The following is a 23,601-nucleotide window of genomic DNA, read 5'->3' on the forward strand; positions in this document are numbered from 1 at the left end:
CCAAGGCCTAGCTGCAAATGGGTTCCAGGTACAGCTTTGGCACAAAGGCCTGAGACTAGAGTCAGCCCAGAGGCCCCGGCCATCGATGCAACATTAAACCAAGCACTCACCTGTGCTGGCTCCATACCTGCTAGAAGACAGGGGGAGCTGGTAACGCCGAGAGCCTACCGTGAAAGGAAGCGGCGTCCATTCAGAAATGCTGCATTACTGCCTGTGCCCCCTTCCGTGTTCCATTGTGGAACGCACGCCGATCAAATGTGCCGGCGCTCCTCTCTGACGTCACTGGGAGCGCAACGGCCTTCTCCACCACACGACTTTCGGAAGAAGCGGTGTTTTGCCGGTCAGCGTCCGAGCAGAGAGCCCCCCACTGGGAGGAAGCGGCTCTACCCAGGAGCCCGTCCGCTCGACTGGTCCCTGGGGCTGAGGGACTCCCCACCGGGGAGTTTCCACCCTGGGCTACTTGACAGGGGGAAGGATTGGACCTGCCGCCCGATCCCCCTAAGCCCATTACACAGGCTGATGGCTGAGAAACCTCTCAAAGAGGAGTCGGCCATGGTCTGTCTGACCGGGAAAAGGGAAGGCTGAGATCCCCGAACTCTGAGTCCATCTGGTACAGCACTGATAGCTGAGGGACCTCTACCCAGTGAGGTGTCGGCCACGGACCACTTGACAGGGGGAAGAGAATCCACAGGATATCTTCGCTCTAGGAGCAACCTCTCATACAACCGTCCCTGTAGGGACAGGAAAAAAAAAAACAAAAAAAAAACTGGAGGGTGGAGGTGGGAGGGTCCTTTTAACCTCTCTATGATCCTGTCCCACTATAGGTCAAGGAAGGACGTCCTCCATGGTGCTGTCCTGAGGGACGTAATGGAAAAAGTGTTATGGACAGAAAAATCCAAGTTTGAGGTGTTTGGATCACACAGAAGAACATTTGTAAGACGTAGAACTACTGAAAAGATGCCGGAAGAGTGCCTGATGCCATCTGTCAAGCATGGTGGAGGTAATGTGATGGTCTGGGGTTGCTTTGGTGCTGGTAAAGTGGGAGATTTGTACAAGGTAAAAGATTTTGAATAAGGAAGGCTATCACTCCATTTTGCAATGCCATACCCTGTGGACAGCGCTTGATTGGAGCCAATTTCATCCTACAACAGGACAAGGACCAAAGCACACCTCCAAATTATGCAAGAACTATTTAGGGAAGAAGCAGGCAGCTGGTATTCTATCTGTAATGCAGTGGCCAGCGCAGTCACGAAATCTCAACCCCATTGAGCTGTTGTGGGAGCAGCTTGACCGTATGGTACGCAAAGAGTGCCCATCAAGCCAAACCAACTTGTGGGAGGGGCTTCTGGAAGCATGGGGTGAAATATCTCCAGATTACCTCAGCAAATTAACTGCTAGAATGCCAAAGGTCTGCAATGCTGTAATTGCTGCAAAGGGAGCATTCTTTGAGGAAAGCAAAGTTTGAAGGAGAAAATTTAAAAAAAAAATTAATTTTTTTTCGAACCTTAAATCAATGCTTGGACTAGATTTTCAATTCACTTGATTAATAAAAGTATGAGTTTTCATGGAACACACAAAATTGTCTGGGTGACCCTAAACTTTTGAACAGTAGTGTATTTTGTGACCTTCCCTTTATAGTCTTATAAAATTGACACAAGTTGAGTAAAAGGGTAATTTTATTAAATCCTTTATTAAACAGTGTATACATTACAGTGCAAATCTAAGTGCAGGAGATAATCTAGACACAACGGAGGCGGCCGCCCACCCTATAATTCAGCCCCATACATAGGTCAGCAATGTCACCTATTCTTTGTTATCAGGCTTGATTCTCAGGTCGGCCAAGCTTTCTCCGCTGTGTAGACGATAGGTACACTTTAAACCCATATCTGAAATTAGGCAGCATGAATAGTAAACTTATTTAAACTGGCAAAAGAAGTTCCCTTCAACTGCTAATCATTCCCTTCAACTGCTAATCACTGCGCCAGACCATGTGCCTTCTGGAAAGGTGGATGTTTCTTCTGGGACTAAGGAGGGAACTATTTGCATGTTGGGAGGATGGTGAAAAATGTAAAAAAAATAAATAAATATTTAGATATGTCCTTGTGAATCACCCCATAGTGAGGGATTCAGCCACAATACCCCATGGCCCTATACAACCCCGATGATCCATTGTTTGTTCAGTAGAGTGGAGGAGGCATCTGCTATTGTAAGACAGACTTATGGCGGCAGTCAAATGTATGGATGTCACAGGGACCATATATATCATACCAAAACCATAGATATATCCTAGCAGAAACACTTGCTTCCAATTTACAATAACTATATGGCCCCAATAGATGGCTATCTATGGAACCATCTCTAGTACTTGGCTCAATAGGCGTTAGGCTATGTGCACACGTCAGGATTTTCTGCAGAATTTTCCTGAACAAAACTGGAAAAAAAACCGCAAAAAATCCGCAAAATTAATGAACATACTGCGTTTACCGCAATGCGTTTTTTTCGTGGAAAAAAAAAAAAAAAACATCATGTGCACAAAAATTGCAGAATGCATTAAAAATGATGGTATGCGTTTAAGCATTTTTTCCCGCTGAAAAACCCCCCCAAAAAACACGAAAAATCCGGAACGTGTGCACATAGCCTTAGCCTAGCATAAGACACGGCAGATGGACATGTACAGTGACAGAAGGGGCTGCGATGCTCTGCATCACATCAAATAAATCTATCAAATACTGAATATAAAGAAAATCTGAACATAAAAATCAGAATACATATATTTATCTTTATATAGAAAATTTCAGATATATTACTGACATGAACGTTAATTTAACCGTTCAATTTAAAAAAAAAAAACAAAAAACAAAAATAACAGCATCAACGCTGATGAAGCAGATAAAAGCAGCAAAATACACATTATAAAGCTTCAAATTAAAAGGATCCGTGAGGAAAAGCATTTTAAGGAAAATGGCTTATGCAAATTGTCCAAGCAGAACTTTGGAGATTTTACCAAAAAAAAGGCGGCGATCCGAGGCATCTAACTGAAGTCTCTGTCAGGAAAGACACAGGGACCGATGAGTGTCCAGGTATAGAGGAGCAGACAGAACCAGCTGGATCCCATCTTCACCCAGACGGCAGGCCACTTGCTTGTTATGGTGTTCAAGTTGGCATCGGGGCTGTAATTCAAGGAAACATTTACAGATTTCACCTGCTTTTATCATAGCAAAATAAATAAAACCTGTGCACGACCGATTCACTGGCCAACAGTGAAAATGTTTCTGAAATGAAAATAGCTGGTTTGTAATAATTTTAGCATCCTAAAAACGAATATGTTACTTAAAAATCATTATTAGCTCTTGTTGCTGAGATACAGGTCATTTAAGATTATTATGCAGGAAAATAGGGAAATTTTGAATTTTCAACAAATGTGTATTGGTAAACCTGATTACAGACCTGTTGAACCAATGTCAGCCATTTTATAAATTGTGTCTGCATAGTTTGTACTAATTGAAGTCTCTTTCTCTTGTTGCAGTAATTTTGTGGAGAGAATTTACACTTTGAAAATGCCTCGTAAATGTGCAAATATTGTTAACAATTTTTGTTACGTGTGTGGTTATGTGACATTTGCCAACCAAAGAAGACCAATTACTCCACTTGTGAAGACTGCTTACCATCATTACTTTGCTTATACGTGGCACTTAAATACGTGGCACTTATACGTGGCACTTAAATACGTGGCACTTATATACGTGGCATTTTGAGACCTATAATTTTTCCACATTTTGGTCCACAGAGTCATGTGAGGTCTTGTTTTTTGCGGGACGAGTTGACGTTTTTATTGGTAACATTTTCGGACACGTGACCATTTTTTATCACTTTTTATTCCGTTTTTTGTGAGGCAGAATAACCAAAAACCAGCTATTCATGAATTTCTTTATACCGTTCTGCGTTTGGTAAAATTGATAAAGCAGTTTTATTCGTCGGGTCAGTACGATTACAGCGATACCTCATTTATATCATTTTTTAATGTTTTGGCGCTTTTATACGATAAAAACTATTTTATAGAAAAAATAATTATTTTGGCATCGCTTTATTCTGAGGACTATAACTTTTTTATTTTTTTGCTGATGATGCTGTATGGCGGCTTGTTTTTTGCGGGACAAGATGACGTTTTCAGCGGTACCATGGTTATTTATATCCATCTTTTTGATCGCGTGTTATTCCACTTTTTGTTCGGCGGTATGGTAATAAAGCGTTGTTTTTTGCCTCGTTTTTTTTTTTTTTTTCTTACGGTGTTTACTGAAGGGGTTAACTAGTGGGACAGTTTTATAGGTTGGGTCGTTACGGACGCGGCGATACTAAATATGTGTACTGTACTGTGCAATTTATACTCTTGTAATGAATTCTTCTCGCTACCTACAGCACATACTTCCATGGCGTGTATCTAAAAAACGAGAGCTAATTAAACAATTCTGTGGGTATATTTGAGTTTCTCGACCCAAAATTAGTAATATTTGCCTATTTTCATCAAAGAAACATAAAAAAAGTTGTTTTTTGTTGGCCTGTGATATGTAAAGTCTAGAGTGCTCTTTAGTAGATGAGTTGTGATATGGGTTTGCATGAAGACTATAAATTAACCCCTTAAAGAAAAAAAGCTACAACATATATATGGTACAATCTACAAAGCCATTCTGTGACAAGCACATGGTGAAGATGTCACTGCAACCATCAATGGGCTGTATCTTAGAAAATTACAGCGATACCTAGATTCAGAATTTGTGACATTAACCTAATCTGTAACCCACAGTGACACAAATATCCAAAGTCTCACCTGAACCAGTTGGTAAGGGTCATCATTACATAGAGGGAAGCAAGGCACAACATCAAGTGGAAGAAGCAATAACTGTACTGGACACCGTCCTTCTCATTATCCACAACACGCCGAACCGCGCCGTCCTCAACATCACCGTTCCCTGTGCCATCATCCAGCATAGCAGTGTCCTGGCCAGAAAGGGTCAGCTTCTTTACTTGGCTGCTGGTGGAGTTGCGAATACTGCAGAGTACATGACCGGGCAGAGAAAATGCGGTTACATAAAATACTCTAAATTACACTTGTGAAATACAGAGTGGGGGTAGGGAAGTGACTGTGCTGTGCTTATTCCTGGTACATGTCCAATACTAGCCAACTCTAAAAACAAATGAAAAAAAAACTATAATACTGCCCCCATGTGAAATACAACTGCTATAATACTGCTCACCGTGTAGATGAAGAATATACCATATATACTCGAGTATAAGCCGAGATTTTCAGCCCAAATTTTTGAGCTGAAAGTGCCCCTCTCGGCTTATTCTCGAGTCATGGTCGGCGGCGGGTGAGGGGGGAGAGAGGACTGTCGCATACTCACCTGCTCCTGGCGCTGTCCCTGCCTGTCCTATGGTCTTCGAGTGCCGCAGTTCTTCCTCTGTTCAGCAGTCACGTGGTACCGCTCATTAAAGTAATGAATATTATTCATTCTTGTAATGAGCAGTACCAGTGACCGCTGACAGAGGAAGAAGCCGCCGTCATGGCCTGGAGACCATCTGTCCGGGAGAAGGAGCCAGGGACCGCGCCGGAGCAGGTATTTCATATTCACCTTCCCACCGCCGCTCCGTCTTCCGCGTCCTGGGCACTGACTGTTCAGGTCAGAGGGCGCGATGATGTTTTACTGTGCGCGCCGCCCTCTGCCTGAACAGTCAGTGCAGAGAGACAGGACGCTGAGGAGCAGCGACGAAAGGTATGTCTTTTTTTTTTTTTTTTTTTAGTGCAGCAGCAGCACTACATGTGGCACAATGCTATATGGAGCGTCTATGGGGCCATAAAGAACTGCATGGAGCATTATATGGGGCATCTATGGGGCCATAAAGAACTGCATGGAGCATTATATGGGGCATCTATGGGGCCATAAAGAACTGCATGGAGCATTATATGGGGCATCTATGGGGCCATAACTGCATAGAGCATTATATGGGGCATCTATGGGGCCATAAAGAACTGCATGGAGCATTATATGGGGCATCTATGGGGCCATAACTGCATAGAGCATTATATGGGGCATCTATGGGGCCATAAAGAACTGCATGGAGCATTATATGGGGCATCTATGGGGCCATAACTGCATAGAGCATTATATGGGGCATCTATGGGGCCATAAAGAACTGCATGGAGCATTATATGGGGCATCTATGGGGCCATAAAGAACTGCATGGAGCATTATATGGGGCCATAAAGAACTGCATGGAGCATTATATGGGGCATCTATGGGGCCATAAAGAACTGCATGGAGCATTATATGGGGCATCTATGGGGCCATAAAGAACTGCATGGAGCATTATATGGGGCCATAAAGAACTGCATGGAGCATTATATGGGGCATCTATGGGGCCATAACTGCATGGAGCATCTATGGGGCCATAACTGCATGGAGCATTATATGGAGCATCTATAGGGCCATAACTGCATGGAGCATTATATGGGGCATTTATGGGGCCATAAAGAACTGCATGGAGCATCTATGGGGCCATAAAGAACTGCATGGAGCATTATATGGGGCTCCTGATTCAATATGGATATTCAAAAACACTTAACCTACTGATGTCTCAATTAATTTTACTTTTATTGGTATCTATTTTTATTTTTGACATTTACCGGTAGCTGCTGCATTTTCCACCCTAGGCTTATACTCGAGTCAATAAGTTTTCCCAGTTTTTTGTTGCAAAATTAGGGGGGGGGGTCAGCTTATACTCAGGTCGGCTTATACTCGAGTATATACGGTAACTACTATAATACTACCCTCAATGTACAATAATATAATGATTATAGTAGTTTATCCTTCTGCATAGGGAACAGTATTATAGTAGTTGTTTTATAAAACTGCCATCTATGTACAAGAATATAACCACTATAATACTGCCCATATATACAAGAATATAACTACTATAATACTGCCCCCATATATTAGGGGGCAGGATTATAGTAGTTAGATGCTATTATATAGGGGCAGTATTATAGTGGTTATAGTCTATTATATAGGGGTCAGTATTAGAGTAGTTCTATTCCTGCACATAGGGGGCAGAATTCTAGTAGTTAGATTCTATGTACAAGAACATAACTACTATAATACTGCCCCCCCATGTACAGGAATATAACTACTATACAACTGCTCCTGCCCCATATAACTACTATAATACTGACCCCCTATGAGCAGGAATATAACTACTATATTAATGCCCACTATATACACAAGAATATAGCTACTATAATACTGCTCCCTATGTACAAGAATATAACTACTCTAATACTGCCCCCTATGTAAAATATAACTACTATAATACTCCCCACTATATACAAGACTATAACTACCATAATACTGCCCCTATGCACAAGAATATAACTACTATAATACTGCCCCTATGTACAAGAATATAACTACTATAATACTCCCCACTATATACAAGAATATAACTACCATAATACTGCCCCTATGTACAAGAATATAACTACTACAATACTGCCCCCTATGTACAAGAATATAACTACCATAATACTGCCCCTATGTACAAGAATATAACCACTATAATACTGCCTCTATGTACAAGAATATAACTACTATAATACTGCCTTCTAAAGCTGCGGCTCCAGTGCAAATATGAAAACAGGCAAAAGTTCTCTTATGTTATGAATAAAACATCGGTGCAATGAGCCCGAATATGTGTAATGTACACTACGGCTTGTTCCCACCTGGAATAAAGGAGACACAACACAAACATGATGAGACCGATGATGCTCTGCGTGTCCCACCATTGTAGGGACCTGGGTGTCTCAGGGGTGGGAGTCAGTGGCAAGGACGATACATTGACGGGGCTCAATGTTGGAGAAGCGATTTTGTTCAGGAGGCTTATCAGGCTTGGGTTACAAGTACGATCTGGGAGAAGAAAGCATTAGAATTAAGTAAAGTTCAATTACATGGCTGAACAATCACTCCTCACGTACAAATATAAACGATATGAAACCAGAGAAAGAACAGCAATACCATGATGCTTTACCCCAAAAGTGAATCTGTCTGATAGCTGGCTGTCTTGATCAGAGGAAAGATCATCACTTTTAGAAAAATCACTTCATGACCATTACCATTAAAGGGGTTGGTCATCTTCATGGACATATTTATTTTTTATTACTTAAAAGCATGTACTTGGGACTAAAAATCATATTCGTAGTCTCATTAAAAATGTTGCATCGTTTGGATTGTACAGGCTCTTTGTTCTTTGCACATTCAACTTTAATGTGGTCTGTGATCATACATCAGCAGAGAGAAATGACAAATAGAAATGGTACATCTTCCTGTCAGACCGTCATAATGGGCTGACTGACGGATTCTCAGTTAAAGGGAACCTATCACTCCCCCCAGGCATTTGTAACTAAAAGCCACTTTGTGCTGCCCTAATGCTGCATTCTGACAAGGTGGCTCTTTTAGTTCGGGTCCCTGGCACTGCTGCAATAATCGCTTTTGAAGTTTGTCCCTCATACCTATGAAATCGTCCCGGAGGCAGGTCTTTTCCCCCCTAATCCAGGCGTCAATCATAGCCTCTGTACGCCGGGCGCCGCCTCCTCTTCCTTCTGTAGCATCCCCGACGCCTGCGCTGTAAGTTCGAAGAGCAGCGCAACTGCACATGCCCATAAAAAAACAACAGTGCAGGTGCCGGGGACGCTAATGAAGGAAGAGGAGGCGGCGCCCAGCGCACAGAGGCCATGATGGACGGCTGGGAGGCATCTGGATTAGGGGGGGGAAAGACCTGCCCCCCTGGCGATTTCACAGGTATGAGGGAAACTTCAAAAGCGATTATTGCAGCAGTGCCAGGGACCCGAACTAAAGGTACCTTCACACGAAGCGACGCTGCAGCGATAGCGACAACGATGTCGATCGCTGCAGCGTCGCTGTTTGATCGCTGGGGAGCTGTCACACAGACCGCTCTCCAGCGACCAACGATGCCGAGGTCCCCGGGTAACCAGGGTAAACATCGGGTTGCTAAGCGCAGGGCCGCGCTTAGTAACCCGATGTTTACCCTGGTTACCAGTGTAAAAGTAAAAAAAACAAAAACAGTACATACTCACCTGCGCGTCCCCCGGCGTCCGCTTCCTGACACTGACTGAGCTCCGGCCCTAACAGCAGAGCGGTGACGTCACCGCTGTGCTTTCACTTTCACTTTAGGGCCGGCGCTCAGTAATGTCAGGAAGCAGACGCTGGGGGACGCGCAGGTGAGTATGTACTGTTTGTTTTTTTTACTTTTACGCTGGTAACCAGGGTAAACATCGGGTTACTAAGCGCGGCCCTGCACTTGGTAACCCGATGTTTACCCTGGTTACCAGTGTAAAACATCGCTGGTATCGTTGCTTTTGCTTTCAAACACAACGATACACGGCGATCGGACGACCAAATAAAGTTCTGGACTTTATTCAGCGACCAGCGACATCACAGCAGGATCCTGATCGCTGCTGCGTGTCAAACTAAACGATATCGCTAGCGAGGACGCTGCAACGTCACGGATCGCTAGCGATATCGTTACAAAGTCGTTTCGTGTGAAGGTACCTTAAGAGAGCCACCTTGTCAGAATGCAGCATTAGTGCAGCACAAGGTGGCTCTTTTAGTTACAAACGCCTGGGGGGGGGGGGTGTGACGGGTGACAGGTTCCCTTTAACTCCTTCCGCAGCAAAAACAAAAGTAATGAACTGTAATATAAGTTGGTATGGATGCAAGGTGTAAGTGCATGTTCACACTGGCCACTAAACAGACAATCTAAGAAAAACAAAATAAGCAAATACCCATCAGTAAGTAAATAAATAGCAACGGTGCATGAAAATAACATAGGGTACTTACCACTGGGTTTTTTTTTTTTTTTTTTTAATAAATCAAAACACTAATTAAAAGCCATCCCACCTCATCAAGGTGACCCTACTCAGGACGGTCCTAAGGTTCTATAACCTTACCATATGTCGTTTATATAGCTCCATGACTGGGTGTCCAATTGTCAGGGCCTCTGTCCTGTTCGGCCCTTATTTACATGTATGTCATTTGACATATGATAAAGTTTTAGTCTACGGTCACACTATCAGTATGTGGTCAGTATGTTACATCAGTATTTGTAAGCCAAAACCAGGAGTGGAACAAACAGAGGGGAAAGCTATAATAGAAACACGTCACCAAGTCTGTATTTTTTACCCACTCCAGGTTTTGGCTTACAAATACTGATGTGAAATACTGACCAAATACTGATAGTGTGACCGCAGCCTTAATATTAGAGGTTAGGACCGTCCCAAATAGGGTCACTGATGTGGTGGGATAGCTTTTACATTTTATTTTTTTATTTTTTTTTATGTAAAAAAAACCAAACATTTTTATCCCTAATTACAAGCATTTAATAAAACAAGTCCCCAAAAAGTGGACAGTTTTAAGAGATCAAGAAGGGATGACATGAAAAAATAAAATAAATTTGAAAAAATGTAAAGCTTTAATTACCAAACCTTGTGCCTGAGTTTCAGAAACTATGTCCCCATGACAGCCCCATTTCCAGTTTTTCCAGTGTTGTCATAGGGCCATTGTGTAGATTTAAATCTATGCGAAATCAAAAATAGGAAAAGCTCCTACCACAAGAGAAACATTGTCCCCAAGATAATCCTATAAACTGCTGGACAATGCAAAGAATTGCACTCACCTGGCTCGTTGGACATCGCCGACCAGGTCAGATACAAGGTATACAATGTAATCATGGAGGACTGAAGGAGGCCTGATCGTGGCTGATATTCCTGCAATATGAAGAAAGAATATATATGTCTTTAGGAACATGTCCACATGATTAAAAAGGCAGGGACGTCATCACGGTTGGGTATCAAAGCAACTATGTGCTGTAATGATATACATCCTGTACACCCATCAGCCATACAAGAAAGCCCAATAACATGTAGCCCAGAGCATCACATTGTCTCCGACGCCTTGTTTTCTTCCCATAGGACATCCTGGTACCATCCTTTCACCAGTTTAAGTGAAGCAGACGCATCTGTCCGTCCACACAATGTAATTCATCAGATCAGACCACCTCCTTCCATTGCTCCATGGTCCGAGTCTGATGCTCATGGGCCCACTGTGGGCACTTTGATTCAGTTTTCTATCCATTATAATTGGTCCATTTGTCACAATCACTTAAGACTCTTAAAATTTGGCTTTTTTTTTTTTGGGTGAAAATCACAGTAAACTGATTTCACTCAACTAGAAAGTTCTATACAGCCAAAATGGCACACAGCGGAAGTGCTTCCTACACAAAAACAAACCCAGCCCATCTGTCCTGTACCGCTTCGTGCTTCTCATCAAGCGCCATTATCTGCTAGAAGAGCTCACAAGACATATCCTGTACCTGTACTCTAGGAAGAATGGAGATGACGGATACTATCAGACACAAGATCATGTTGAAACTGATAAAGAACTTGTTTTCAGTGCAGCCGCTGGGTATGGTGTAGAAGACATAGAAGAGGACGACGGCGGTGAGGGACAAGATGTAGAGCAGGCTGGTCACTGTCAGCAGCACTGGAGGAGACAAAACAATGGCAATCGTTAGATCAGGACCGGCCATACAAATGACTCCGTCCAAGCTTTAGAAGGGTCACCTTACCTGCATACCAGCATTTGGAATTGCCTTCCTCCATGCGCTCCACCCACGACTCATTCACAGAATGGGCAAAGTCAACAAGCAGAACTAACTGGATGGCGATGAAGCTGGCGGCCCCCAAAGCGCCGATCCAGAACCATGCTGAAATGACAGGAAGGAACACTATGATAATCCCTCTTTATGAAATATATAAACAAGACTAGAAAGTTTTTACCAATCACTCAAAAAGGTTTATACAGCAAGGTAAAAAGTGTTAAGGGGTCATTTAAAACATAACTTAATTTCCTAATGACTAAAATTCCAAAAAAGAACTAAACAAACAATTAATACCACGCAGTTTTATATGCCAATACTGATTACTGCAGTGTGCTGAACACGCTAGAGCACTTTTTCAGCAGTTGGCACCTTGCATAAATGCTCACTGCATGAATAATGAACCTCGCATTATAGGACAACTCATTAGTTAAACACACTGCTAGTATCACCATAGACAAAAAAAAAAAAAACCAACAGGTCCACTATTCCCAATGTAATCAGAAAAGACCAAAGGGAAAGCATAATCAATCTTAATAGAATCAATCCAATATTTATATGCTTATTGCCCAGGTGTATACAGTAATAAAGGTACGATCTCACCCGTCCTTGTTCCTTCCTTAGCTGAAATGGTCCACAGGTGTCCATACATTCAGGGGGAGGCCTCACATCATCCATACATTACCCCTGAACGTATGGACACCTGTGGACCATTTTAACCATTTCAGCTAAGGAAGGAACAAAGACGGGTGAGATCGTTCCTTTATTACTGAATACACCTGGGCAATAAGCATATAAATATTGGATTGATTCTATTAAGATTGATTATGCTTTCCCTTTGGTCTTTTCTGATTACATTGGGAATAGTGGACCTTTTTTTTTGTCTATGGTGATACTGGCAGTGTGTTTAACTAATGAGTTGTCCTATAATGCACTACATTTGGATTGAATTAATGTGTGAACCTTGGCGAGGTTTATTATTCATGCAGTGAGCATTTATGCAAGGTGCCAACTGCTGAAAAAGTGCTCTAGCGTGTTCAGCACACCGCAGTAATAAGTATTAGCATATAAAACAGCATGGTATTAATTGTTTGTTTAGTTCTTTTTTGGAATTTTAGTCCATTAGGAAATTAAAAGTTATGTTTTAAATGACCTCTATATGAAATACTATGAGCTTAGCTGCAAGCTGTACAGCTCCATGGGCCAAAAGTGAGAAGTGACATTTCCAGGAATGTACCGAGTCATACAGGAGTGACTGCACTACTGCGTGACGCCAAACACAGGTCACATGGCCCCAGTGTGCATGACATGTATGGATCGGTTTGTCCACTGATACACACCAAAAAAATTGCCAGGTCATATGTCATATGACTACATAGCTTTTTCTCCAGAAACCGCACTACTTATCCGCAGGCCATGAATGGGGAAAGAAAAAAAACAAACAAAAAGGACCCCTAATTTTAGTCGGCAGCTTAAAAAAGTTTAGCGCAATGGAATATGTAGGCTCAGTTTACATAGCTTTAATGGATTTGTTCACCTTTGAGAAAAATTTCACATTTGTTCGGATCCAGAGTTACATCCTGCATTATACTCCAGAGCTGCACTCACTATTCTGCTGGTGCAGTCACTGTGTACATACATTACTTATCCTGTACTGATCCTGAGTTACATCCTGTATTATACTCCAGAGCGGCACTCACTATCATGCTGGTGGAGTCATTGTGTACACACATTACTAGTGATTGACTGAAACTAATTTACATTAATGCATTATACTCCTGAGCTGCATTCACAATTCTGCTGGTTGTGTTAGCAAAGCTCTAATGCAGCAGTACAAATAGCTTTCTGTGAAGAACCACAACTCGCAGCCCCACCTGATGTCACAAATACATCAGGAAGGGGATGGGGGGGCTGGGTGTCACGTGGTAAGGTCTCCACACTGTCACCAACATGATGTTCCACACCCCCTTGGGGATATGTAATGTCAGATTGTCTGTATAAAAAACTGTGCCACTCGCTGTCCACATGGGGAGTGAGGGGGTTGCCTATGCGACCACAACACTGCCACATTGAGAGGCCCCTTTAACCAGCACCAATGACACAGAGCCTTGCCAGTCTGGTAGGACTGTCACCAGTTTCTCGTTAGATATAAACCCAGTCCTTTATCGGGATTATATTGAGCCTAAAACAAGTCACGGTAGCAAATGATGTTAAATGGAGAACTCAAAGTATGGATTTGTGGATCGAGATAAAAGAGCAACCCAAAGTTAAATTAGATATTTAATTGCCTGAAGGGCACACTAAACAATACACGATGGTTATACATATACAATCGTCAGATATGTAAATACAGGTGGCAGTAATAAGTATATAATACAAAAGCCAGTTACCAGTTGGTAGGCGTTGGTGCTGGCAGCCACATGGGAAGTGTGTGGTGCCAGCGATTTCCAGTTTCTTCCAACACGATACACGGCGTGACCTCCCTTAGGTCTAATATAAGCAATTAACCCTTGGTCCGCCACTTCCTTTACCTTCTCCTGGGAGGATACTAGTTTCTATCCCCTCAGGCTGGTAGCAGAAACTCCAAAACCTATGATGGATCATAACTTCTGGCGCCATTGAATCCAGCTGGGCCCCCGTTACGCTTGGACACCAAACACCTCTTCACTACCTGGCTTTTATTAGCCGTTTTTACATATCTCCCCATCCCGAGTGCTAGAACAGATCGAGACTCCAACAAGCTTTTGGCCAGTTCCCGAGATCTCAAAAATGTAACCGGCACACATAAGATGTACGATAACTCCATAACCCCTTCGAAAATTACAGCTTATTTTCATCTGGTGGTAGGGGGGAGGGGAATCTTTATAGCCAAAGCTGCTTAACTGCTTCAATCTCAGACTGGACACGACAGTCAATTGGCATGAAATTATACTCCCCACAGTCTTCACACTTTCCTTGTCTGACGTTATAGGGACACTTGCAAATCACCACCGCAAAATCCATGCAAAAATTGGAAAAGTAGGAAATGCTTTGAAATTTCAGCTTTAAATTGTGTTGAATTTTGAATGCATTTCTTAAGTATATTGCAGGCTGTAACTCAGCACAACCTTAGTAATGTACTGCAATCCCGGATAGAAGACGTCAATAACTATAGACATTTAAAATGCTAATAAAGAAAACAGAGTGCACTCTCCTGATTCATAATGGATACGGATGAGGACGCCATCACATTTACCTCTGGTGAAAGCTCCTTCTGGAATGTAGAAAGCGCCCACCATAATCCCCACAATGGCCAATATCTTAAAGAACCAGAACCTATAGGACAGAAAAGAAAAAGGTAAGCTGTGTATAGAAGCAGCTAAAGAGTGTCCTCCTAGCATGTGCACATCTGTCCCGATAATCAGTAATATAGTCGCATGTCCACCATATCTATGTATGGATGCAAACATTGCTCCATTCACATGACTCAGGCTTTGTTTTATGTGAGACAAATCAGATTTTTGGATGTTTAAATAAATAAATATATATATTTAAAAAAAAAAATTCCAGTGGAGGTCTTCTATTTTATTATCCCCCTTTGAATGGTACTATTATATATGTACGAGTCTAACACTGATGTTTTGATTTTATATACATTATACCCTAACACACGTTCCTTTAATGTGCATTTTTTCCACTGTAACTGGAGCACCCATAAGAGCCGCATTACTGGTAGAGCTAATCATGATTTGTTAGGGCCCGATGATAAAGTCATTGTCAGGTCCTGTATACGACCATTGGCAATAGACGCCTCTATTCAGTTCATGGTGCTCATTGTGTTCTATGTGGATAGTGAAGGATAAGACAGAAGTGGCAATTAACCGCTTCTTCAAAGTGCCACGGGTGTGTCTGAGTCACTAATCTAACCTATTCGACTTTAGGAAAACATCAGCTTGAATCCCATGTCATAACTTATCCATGGTGCTAAATTAAAGCCCCGAACCAGAAGCCGTGCATTTACATTGCTTTGACAATATCAGTTTAAAAGGGGTTAACATACAAGTATAAGAAAACAGCTACTCCCCCCCCCCCCCCTTCCCTCTCTCTAATAAACGGCGCCACTATTGTCAAACTGGTTAATATTGGTATTACAGCATTCAAGTGAATGAAGCTGAGCTGCAATACCGGACCCTGCTCAAAGGCAGGAGTTAGAAGAAAGGGTTTTTGGGGTGAAGAGGGAGGGGGTTAACCTTTAAGGGTAGGACACAACACCTATGCTATCACAATTCTACTTTGGGGCAGAAGTTACTTTGTGTTATCAGCTGAACTTTACCCCCAACCAATTCCATGTTACCCATTGTGTATAGCAGCTCGGGGGTCTTTGCTCGTCTTTACTCCGATCATCAGCAAGGAGAAGACCAGGAAGAACATGGACATGGCAAAGCTGACCCGGTAGACGGCCTTGTATCCAACCAGTACATTGCAGTTCACGAGTCCTTTCAGGTGGGGGAGCGCAGTGTCAAATCCTCCTTCACAAAACCCTGGGATCTGCGGAGCACAGGATATTAGCAGGCTGTGACTACAGGTGCACATATAGCCAACATCCTACAGTCACAATCCTAGCAATGAGAATGTCATTTAGCACATTTTTTTTTTGTTCTGTTTCTGGGAGATAAATATGCCAGCATTGCAGACTTACCTGGGCTTTCCTGATTTGCAAGTACTGTATTTTAAAAGGTATGAGAAGCGGAAAATTTTCACACATAGGAATGGCTACAATACGGGACATAGAAACCAGTCTGACTGCTACAGAAAGAAGTTTTCCCCCCATAGACATGACTAGAAAACAATCAAATCATTTCCTAAAACACCAATAAAGTCTTTATAAAGCTAAATACACTGGGTTAAATATTAACCCCCCCTCTGACTTGACGACTGCAGTGTATATAGTAAGAGTTAGCTCCACTTTTCACTTTGTGATGATATCTCTATAAATTCATCTCCTAGTGTGCATATGTGATGCCATCAATGGGAATCTGTCACCAGGTATTCGCTCCCATCTGAGAGCAGCATGATGTAGACAGAGACCCTGATTCCTGAGATGTGTCATATTGCGCTGCTTGCTGTCATTTTGATACAATCACTGTTTTCTCTGCTGCAGATGTATCACTTCTCTGAATGCAGAGCTCTATATAACTCCGCCCCCACCACTGGTTGACAGCTTTCTGCCTATGCACAGTGTCCACAGAAAGCTGCCAATCAGTGGTGGGGGAGGAGTTATACAGAGCTCATGAATAAGGAATGGCAGCAGGTTTACTAGTCCTCCAATGACAGTCTCCTGATAAACAAACAGTGGCTTTATGAACATTTTTGGGATGGTGAAAGTTGGGCCATTACTGTCCGATGGACCATTTGCCTTTGTTATAGTAGAGTAAGGCGATACAGTCACAAACCCTCTGGGAACAGAATTGCAGGATGGGACAGGACAACGGCAGAGGGTTCAGCTAGTAGGTTGTGACTTTATGGCAGGCCAGCATTAGAGAGAAAGTACCCGGAGACTTATATCAGAGGACGCAGGAAGTGGGAGCTTCCATCGTGCAGGATGACTTATTAATACATGCACAATATGGGCCGAGCTCCATTAATGTTGCCTGGGTTGTGCGGCTCAGCACAAATGACTGCTATTGATTTTACCAGCAACTTCCCAACTCAACCACTGGACCGAAGTGGAGCCTTTTCTAGAAGAGAGTAACCAGAAACCCTTGAGGTGGTGTTCCCGCACAGCATTTGCGCTGTATTTTTTTTTTTCTTGTGGAAAATATGAAGATCAAGCAAAGTGGATGTGAATTCATGAAAACCCGTGCAAATGTTTGATTAAAGACATTGTTCAACTGCGTTTTTCATGCATTTGTTCCCATATAAATGTGCCTGAAAAAAAACCCCCCAAAAAAACCCATTGTGCTTTTAGGAACAGAATCAGTGTTTTTGTACTGAATAAAAATGTATAAAATGTATTAAAAATAAAAATGAAAGTCAAATCTGCATAAAAAAAACCAAAAAAATAAAACACACAGCTAGAAGACGAATGGAATTAACAGCCATCTAAATGATTCTTTTGGGGTTGGTTCATTAAGGCTGGTATTGTATGCACCAGTCTTATGACGGTGATGGTGGGGTAAGGTGCACCAAATTCACAAAGATGTGAATCCCAGGATTGCACTGTGCTTTCATATAATCTAGTCTTGATGCCGCAGCGCCCTACAATAACCCAACAATTGGAAGCACGCTGCACAATCCACTTTACCTGCTCTGATACATTGTAGCAAACTACCAGTACAGGAGAGAGAGATCGTTTTTCTATAATCAGCATTTAATGTGTTGCACTAATTAGTTCCTAGCGCCAGGGCCAGACTGTGCACTGGGTCTTCTCCTACCGTTCATGAATGACCGCTTTTTCAGTGATCAGCATCCTCTAACATCTAGCTCCGCCATCCCAATGCAGCCTGGCTGAGAACTCAACCTAAGCAAATGACTGCTATTGATTTTACCAGCAACTTCCCAACTCAACCACTGGACCACTAACCACTAACATCTAGCTCCGCCATCCCAATGCAGCCTGGCTGAGAACTCAACCTAAGCAAATGACTGCTATTGATTTTACCAGTGTTGCACTAATTAGTTCCTAGCGCCAGGGCCAGACTGTGCACTGGGTCTTCTCCTACCGTTCATGAATGACCGCTTTTTCAGTGATCAGCATCCTCTAACATCTAGCTCCGCCATCCCAATGCAGCCTGGCTGAGAACTCAACCTAAGCATCTGCCGCCCAAGGCAATGACGGTGCGAGATTTCCAATAAAGGATGCAGGTTATAGAAAGAGCAGTGACCGGTCAGTCACAGACCGGAGGCAGGCGGAGGGGCAGGGACACAGTCAGGGAGGAGAAGACCCAGTGCACAGACCAGCCCCATGTGCACCAAAATCTAATTAGCATAGCACAAAACAGATTTCGTCACCAAAAGGTATCAATTTAATCTTTTTAACAGTGCCATTAGATTACAAAATTGTGCTGACGGGTTCTCAATTTCCAACATGTGAGAAGAACGGAGTCTGTTCAAAGCTTTAGTCCACAATATTAACTATCAGCAAGCAGCGAAATTCAGAAGAGTGAACGAAAGCCTTCAGATATGTTGTGCTAGGTGCTGTTACTGACATATCTATTATGTTTGTAATGGCTGACTTCATAAAACCCTGATAGCTCCTACACATCACAGTAAGAGGTTCCTCATGGCACAGATATGTAGAGTGCTGGGTACTACCCTGTAATCAGGTGGCATCACTGTAGATTATAGACAGTGACAATAGTGGCACAATGAGCTCATCACATTCTTCTACTCCTCTATACCCAGGTTCTAGACAATACCCGATGGAGCCTCACAAACAAAGACATAAGGGCAGTATTCCTCTACCTGTGGTTCACTAGCCGCTTCAAAACTACAATTTCCAGCATGTCTCAAGTGCATGAGCAGTCAGGGTATGCTAGCAGTTGTAGTTCTCCAATAGCAATAGAGCTACAAGCTGAACGCTGACATAACACACTGGATTCAATGGCAATATTTCATGCGAGTGTCTGTCCATCTGTCCGAGATGGTTTAGCGAATCCTGCATCGAGCAGGGGGTCGGACATGATCACCTTGGAGGTCCCTTCCGAGTCTAACATTCTAAGATGAATACACAGTACATTACACTACATGTATATGTTTAAAAAGGAAAAAAAAGGTTCATGGAAGGGCATCTTTAAAACTGAGTGTATGCTCTCCTTTTGCAGGCATAGACATTAGTTTATATTTTCTAGTAGGAGATTGTCCACTCCATTATCAGATCACTGTGACTGTATTAGAGTCATATGGCAAGTGTCATCTTACAGGTGCAGGTACACTTTACTGATACAGGCAACTGGATGCCATAGAGGGGAACAAGTGCCATGCACAGGCCCCTTCTCCCCAAGCCAATGTGTTTGTACTTCCCCCTTCATTACACATACCATCCCTGTTATTAGTGGTAGAGCCCATTTATACATCATTGCAGGAAGGTAATGGTAAGGGCACCAAACACTTACTCCACTCAGCTTGTCCGATATTCCTGGACTTAGCATTACAATGCAAAGCAGCGTCCCCAGAAACATGAGGAATGCATACAGGAGACGGGTCACGGTGGAGTTTCCGGAGCTGGGGCAGCAGCGACATAGGACACACGTGGCACCGCTGCACAGACACGGAATCTGAAAAGAAATAAGGATTAATGGGGTCAGAGCGATCAGCTGAGGCTCACATGAGAGCACAGGAGGCAAGTCACACGAGAATGCACGATACAGAACAGATGCTCTCGCCCCCACAACATCCATCGCAAGGCTCCTGACCACCCGTCAAAGTCTGCGAGGAGCCCACCTACCCGCTGTCATTTATTAAAGGGATTTGTCACCTTGCATCTAGGGTAACACTCCAACTCCCTTTGGGGCACATGAAGCAGAAGACCAATGTGATTACGGAGTGACACCACATCAGATGAGGGGCATCACCACTTGCAAAACTATTTACTAGGAAGTTTCTCCATTAGTGTATTGTAGCCTATTTACAAGGGGGCAGCGATCAGCTGCAAAGAGCAACGTCACTCGATAGCACATTTCCCTAAAGATACTGCTGTCAAAGGACTGGAGGTGAGCAACTATTGTGCAGGGCACTTTGGGGGTCTGGACACAAGGAGAAGACATTGGAGTCTTCATTTACATAAGCATCTGGAGGTCTTCTAGGTCCCTTTTATAAGTTACGATGTGCTATAATCGAGTGATTAATAGAATTGGTGCAAATTGTCTTGCAGGACCCAGGGCCATCATACATGGGAGTCATCTGTGACCACAGGACAGGAGACCCGAGCAGCGCCCCATACCTCTTGTCATCCACAGCCCTTCCTTTGATTAGACAGCCTGGTGCAAAATCACGTGCCTGTCAGACCGGTTAATCAAAAGAAGCGTGGGAGATGCTGGGAGGAAGGAATCAGCTCTCAGGGCTCCTGTCCTGCGGTCACAGAGGGGCTGGCGGACCGGGTTCTGCCAATCAGTTCACCAACTCTAATAACACAGCTAGAATGACCACAAGAGGTGGCAGAGTAAGATTTAAAGGGGCTTTTTAACAGCCACCACTCGATTAAAGTAGTAGAATCAGATGCTACTAAACCTTTCGCAGTTTCAGCATCAGGTCTCGTACTCTAGCGGCGACATCACAACTACAAAGCAAACCACCGCTGCAGCCAATCGCTCAGCAGGCTATAGTTGTAATGGAAACACCATCCAGCAACAGTTCTGGATAGGGGGAGGGTAAGTACCATCTGATTTTATTATTTTAGACCAGTGCTTGCTAAACTCTGTTATACTGCTGTCAGGCCTGGCTTAATGTGAACCTATGCCCACATCTGCCCAGGAGTGTTCCCCCTACAAAGGGAATAAATGTATTCCACCGCACAGAATATTAAAGGGAACCTTTCACCCCCTCCCCTCCCCCAGGCGTTTGTACCTAAGAGAGCCACCTTGTGCAGCAGTAATGCTGCATTCTGACAAGGTGGCTCTTTTAGTTCTTGGTGCTGTAACCGCACAAATAATCTATTTTGAAATTTGTCCCTCATACCTTGAAATAGTCCTGGGGGCAGGCGTTTCCCCCCTAATCCAGACGCACCACAGCAGTCACTCATGGATTCTTGGCACCGCCTCCTCAGCAATATTCAATTGTCCCAGTGCCTGCGCTGTCATCTGAGGCCTTGGGCATGCGCAGGTAGCGCGGCCCGTCCACTGACATGACTTGATGCCTTGATTACTGCGCCTGTGTGGTAGCGCTGCCCGAGATCCCGCCCCGCAGTCTATTCTGATTTATTCACACTGCGGGGCTGGGAATCTTGGGCATGTGCAGTATTTATCTGCGGCTCTCCCTCATCTCCCTCCTCATACTGTGCAGCGTCAGAGGAATCATCAGATATCTTTAGATTCCTCTGACGCTACACAGTATGAGGAAGGCTGAGGGAGAGCCGCAGATAAATACTGCACATGCCCAAGATTCCCAGCCCCGCAGTGTGAATAAATCAGAATAGACTGCGGGGCGGGATCTCGGGCAGCGCTACCACACAGGCGCAGTAATCAAGGCATCAAGTGATGTCAGTGGACGGGCAGCGCTAGCTGCGCATGCCCAAGGCCTCAGATGACAGCGCAGGGACAATTGAATAATGCTGAGGAGGCGGCGCCAAGAAGCCATGAGTGACGGCTGTGGTGCGTCTGGATTAGGGGGGAAACACCTGCCCCCAGGACGATTTCAAGGTATGAGGGACAAATTTCAAAATAGATTATTTGTGCGGTTACAGCACCAAGAACTAAAAGAGCCACCTTGTCAGAATGCAGCATTACTGCTGCACAACGTGGCTCTCTTAGGTACAAACGCCTGGGGGGGGGTGACAGGTTCCCTTTACAGTGGTCTATAGCTGTAACTGAACTACAACTCCCAGCAAGTACTGTCAAACCTTACATCTACATGGAAAATGGTTTTAGAGACGATTCTTTACTGTAAGAGCAGTGACACTTGGGAACTCTATCCCCCAGGGAGTGTGGGTGACAGATTCAGTCAGTGTGGCCCCTTGGAATGTAAAGACGGGGCCCAAATACAAAAGACCACCCCCCATACAGGGAGGCTGCCCACCTGCTGAGCCCCAGCAGTGGTCACAGACATGGAACTCACCAGCTGTTACAGAACTAAACATCCCCCCCAGCTGGGTGCTGAAGTGAAGCAACAGCCCACCATGGAACAAGTCACTGACAACCGTCTCCTTACCCAACTGGCGATAGAGCAGATGCCGAGGACGCCCCCCATGATAATCAGCGGCTCCGGCGACCACAAATCCTTTGTTTATACCAGCACAGCACCGCCCGTCTCCTTTTCCTTCCCAGACACTGCGCCTCTCTGCGTAATGACGTCACCTCATCCGCAGAACTCCTCCTACAAGCTTACAAGGTGTGCGCATGCGTACTGCACTGCACTCTGTGAGACGCGACACGGGGAATTTTTAAGGCGGTGACCTCTCTGTAGCACGCATGCGCATTTATTTGCGGTGTTTTAGTTTATGATTTGGGATCTTATTGTGACGGAGACGCTGAAATCTTGTTACTATACTCTGTTACTGGAAACTAGACCCTACACCTAAAGACTTTCCTGTTTTTGGTGTGTCATCGCTGAGACATGGATCACTTATAATCTTTATTATTTATTGTGGTTTCCTAATTAGGTTCCATTCTAATGTCGCTAGGAAAAAAAAGACTCTGTGCTGCCTGGATCTCATTTTCATCCAGTTTTGCCCGTGTGTCTTTTCACCGTTGTTGTTTTTTTTTTTCAAAAACAAAAAGGTAATAAAATTTCAAGTTTCTCTGAACCGTTAAACAGTAACAAAAAAAAACGACAGCACATAGGTGGCTCTGTTCTAGGACCCCTACTCTTCTCAATCTATACACTAGGCCTGGGACAACTCATACAGTCCCATGGATTCCAGTACCACCTCTATGCCGATGACACTCAGATCTACCTCTCTGGCCCAGACGTCACCGCTCTGCTGTCCAGAATCCCAGAGTGCCTGTCAGCCATATCCTCCTTCTCCTCTCGCTTCCTCAAGCTCAATGTGGACAAATCTGAACTCATCATCTTTCCTCCATCCCACAGATCTTCCTTACCTGACCTATCTATCGCAATCAATTACATCATGCTTTTCCCCGTATCGAAAGTCCGCTGCCTCAGAGTAACCTTCGACTCTGCCCTGTCCTTCAAACCGCACATCCAAGCTCTTTCCACCTCCTGTCGCCTCCAGCTCAAAAACATCTC

At 43.8% G+C, this 23,601-nt stretch overlaps 1 protein-coding gene across 1 annotated transcript; it reads right to left on the minus strand.

Moving 5' to 3' along the window:
- Positions 1–1,658: 1,658 nt before the first annotated feature.
- On the minus strand, positions 1,659–22,771 carry SERINC3 (serine incorporator 3). Its single transcript, XM_077252789.1, has 10 exons — positions 22,564–22,771; positions 19,815–19,976; positions 16,055–16,248; positions 14,957–15,036; positions 11,692–11,829; positions 11,437–11,606; positions 10,741–10,831; positions 7,772–7,955; positions 4,826–5,047; positions 1,659–3,170 (listed from the first exon to the last, which is right to left on the minus strand). Exons 1-10 carry the CDS (start codon positions 22,600–22,602, stop codon positions 3,032–3,034), a joined length of 1,419 nt encoding a protein of 472 aa, XP_077108904.1. The 5' UTR covers positions 22,603–22,771; the 3' UTR covers positions 1,659–3,031.
- Positions 22,772–23,601: the final 830 nt, after the last annotated feature.

This window comes from Ranitomeya variabilis, chromosome 4 (assembly GCF_051348905.1).
Source record: "Ranitomeya variabilis isolate aRanVar5 chromosome 4, aRanVar5.hap1, whole genome shotgun sequence".
Classification (NCBI taxonomy): domain Eukaryota; kingdom Metazoa; phylum Chordata; class Amphibia; order Anura; family Dendrobatidae; genus Ranitomeya; species Ranitomeya variabilis.

Excerpts from the sequence above, each read along its gene's own strand:
- SERINC3 (XM_077252789.1), bottom strand. The coding sequence starts at position 22,602 with ATGGGGGGCGTCCTCGGCATCTGCTCTATCGCCAGTTGG. Across the intron at positions 19,977-22,563 it reads TCTGCTCTATCGCCAGTTGG|ATTCCGTGTCTGTGCAGCGG; the intron begins GTAAGGAGACGG and ends ATTTCTTTTCAG. Across the intron at positions 16,249-19,814 it reads TATCGGACAAGCTGAGTGGA|ATCCCAGGGTTTTGTGAAGG; the intron begins GTAAGTGTTTGG and ends TGTGCTCCGCAG.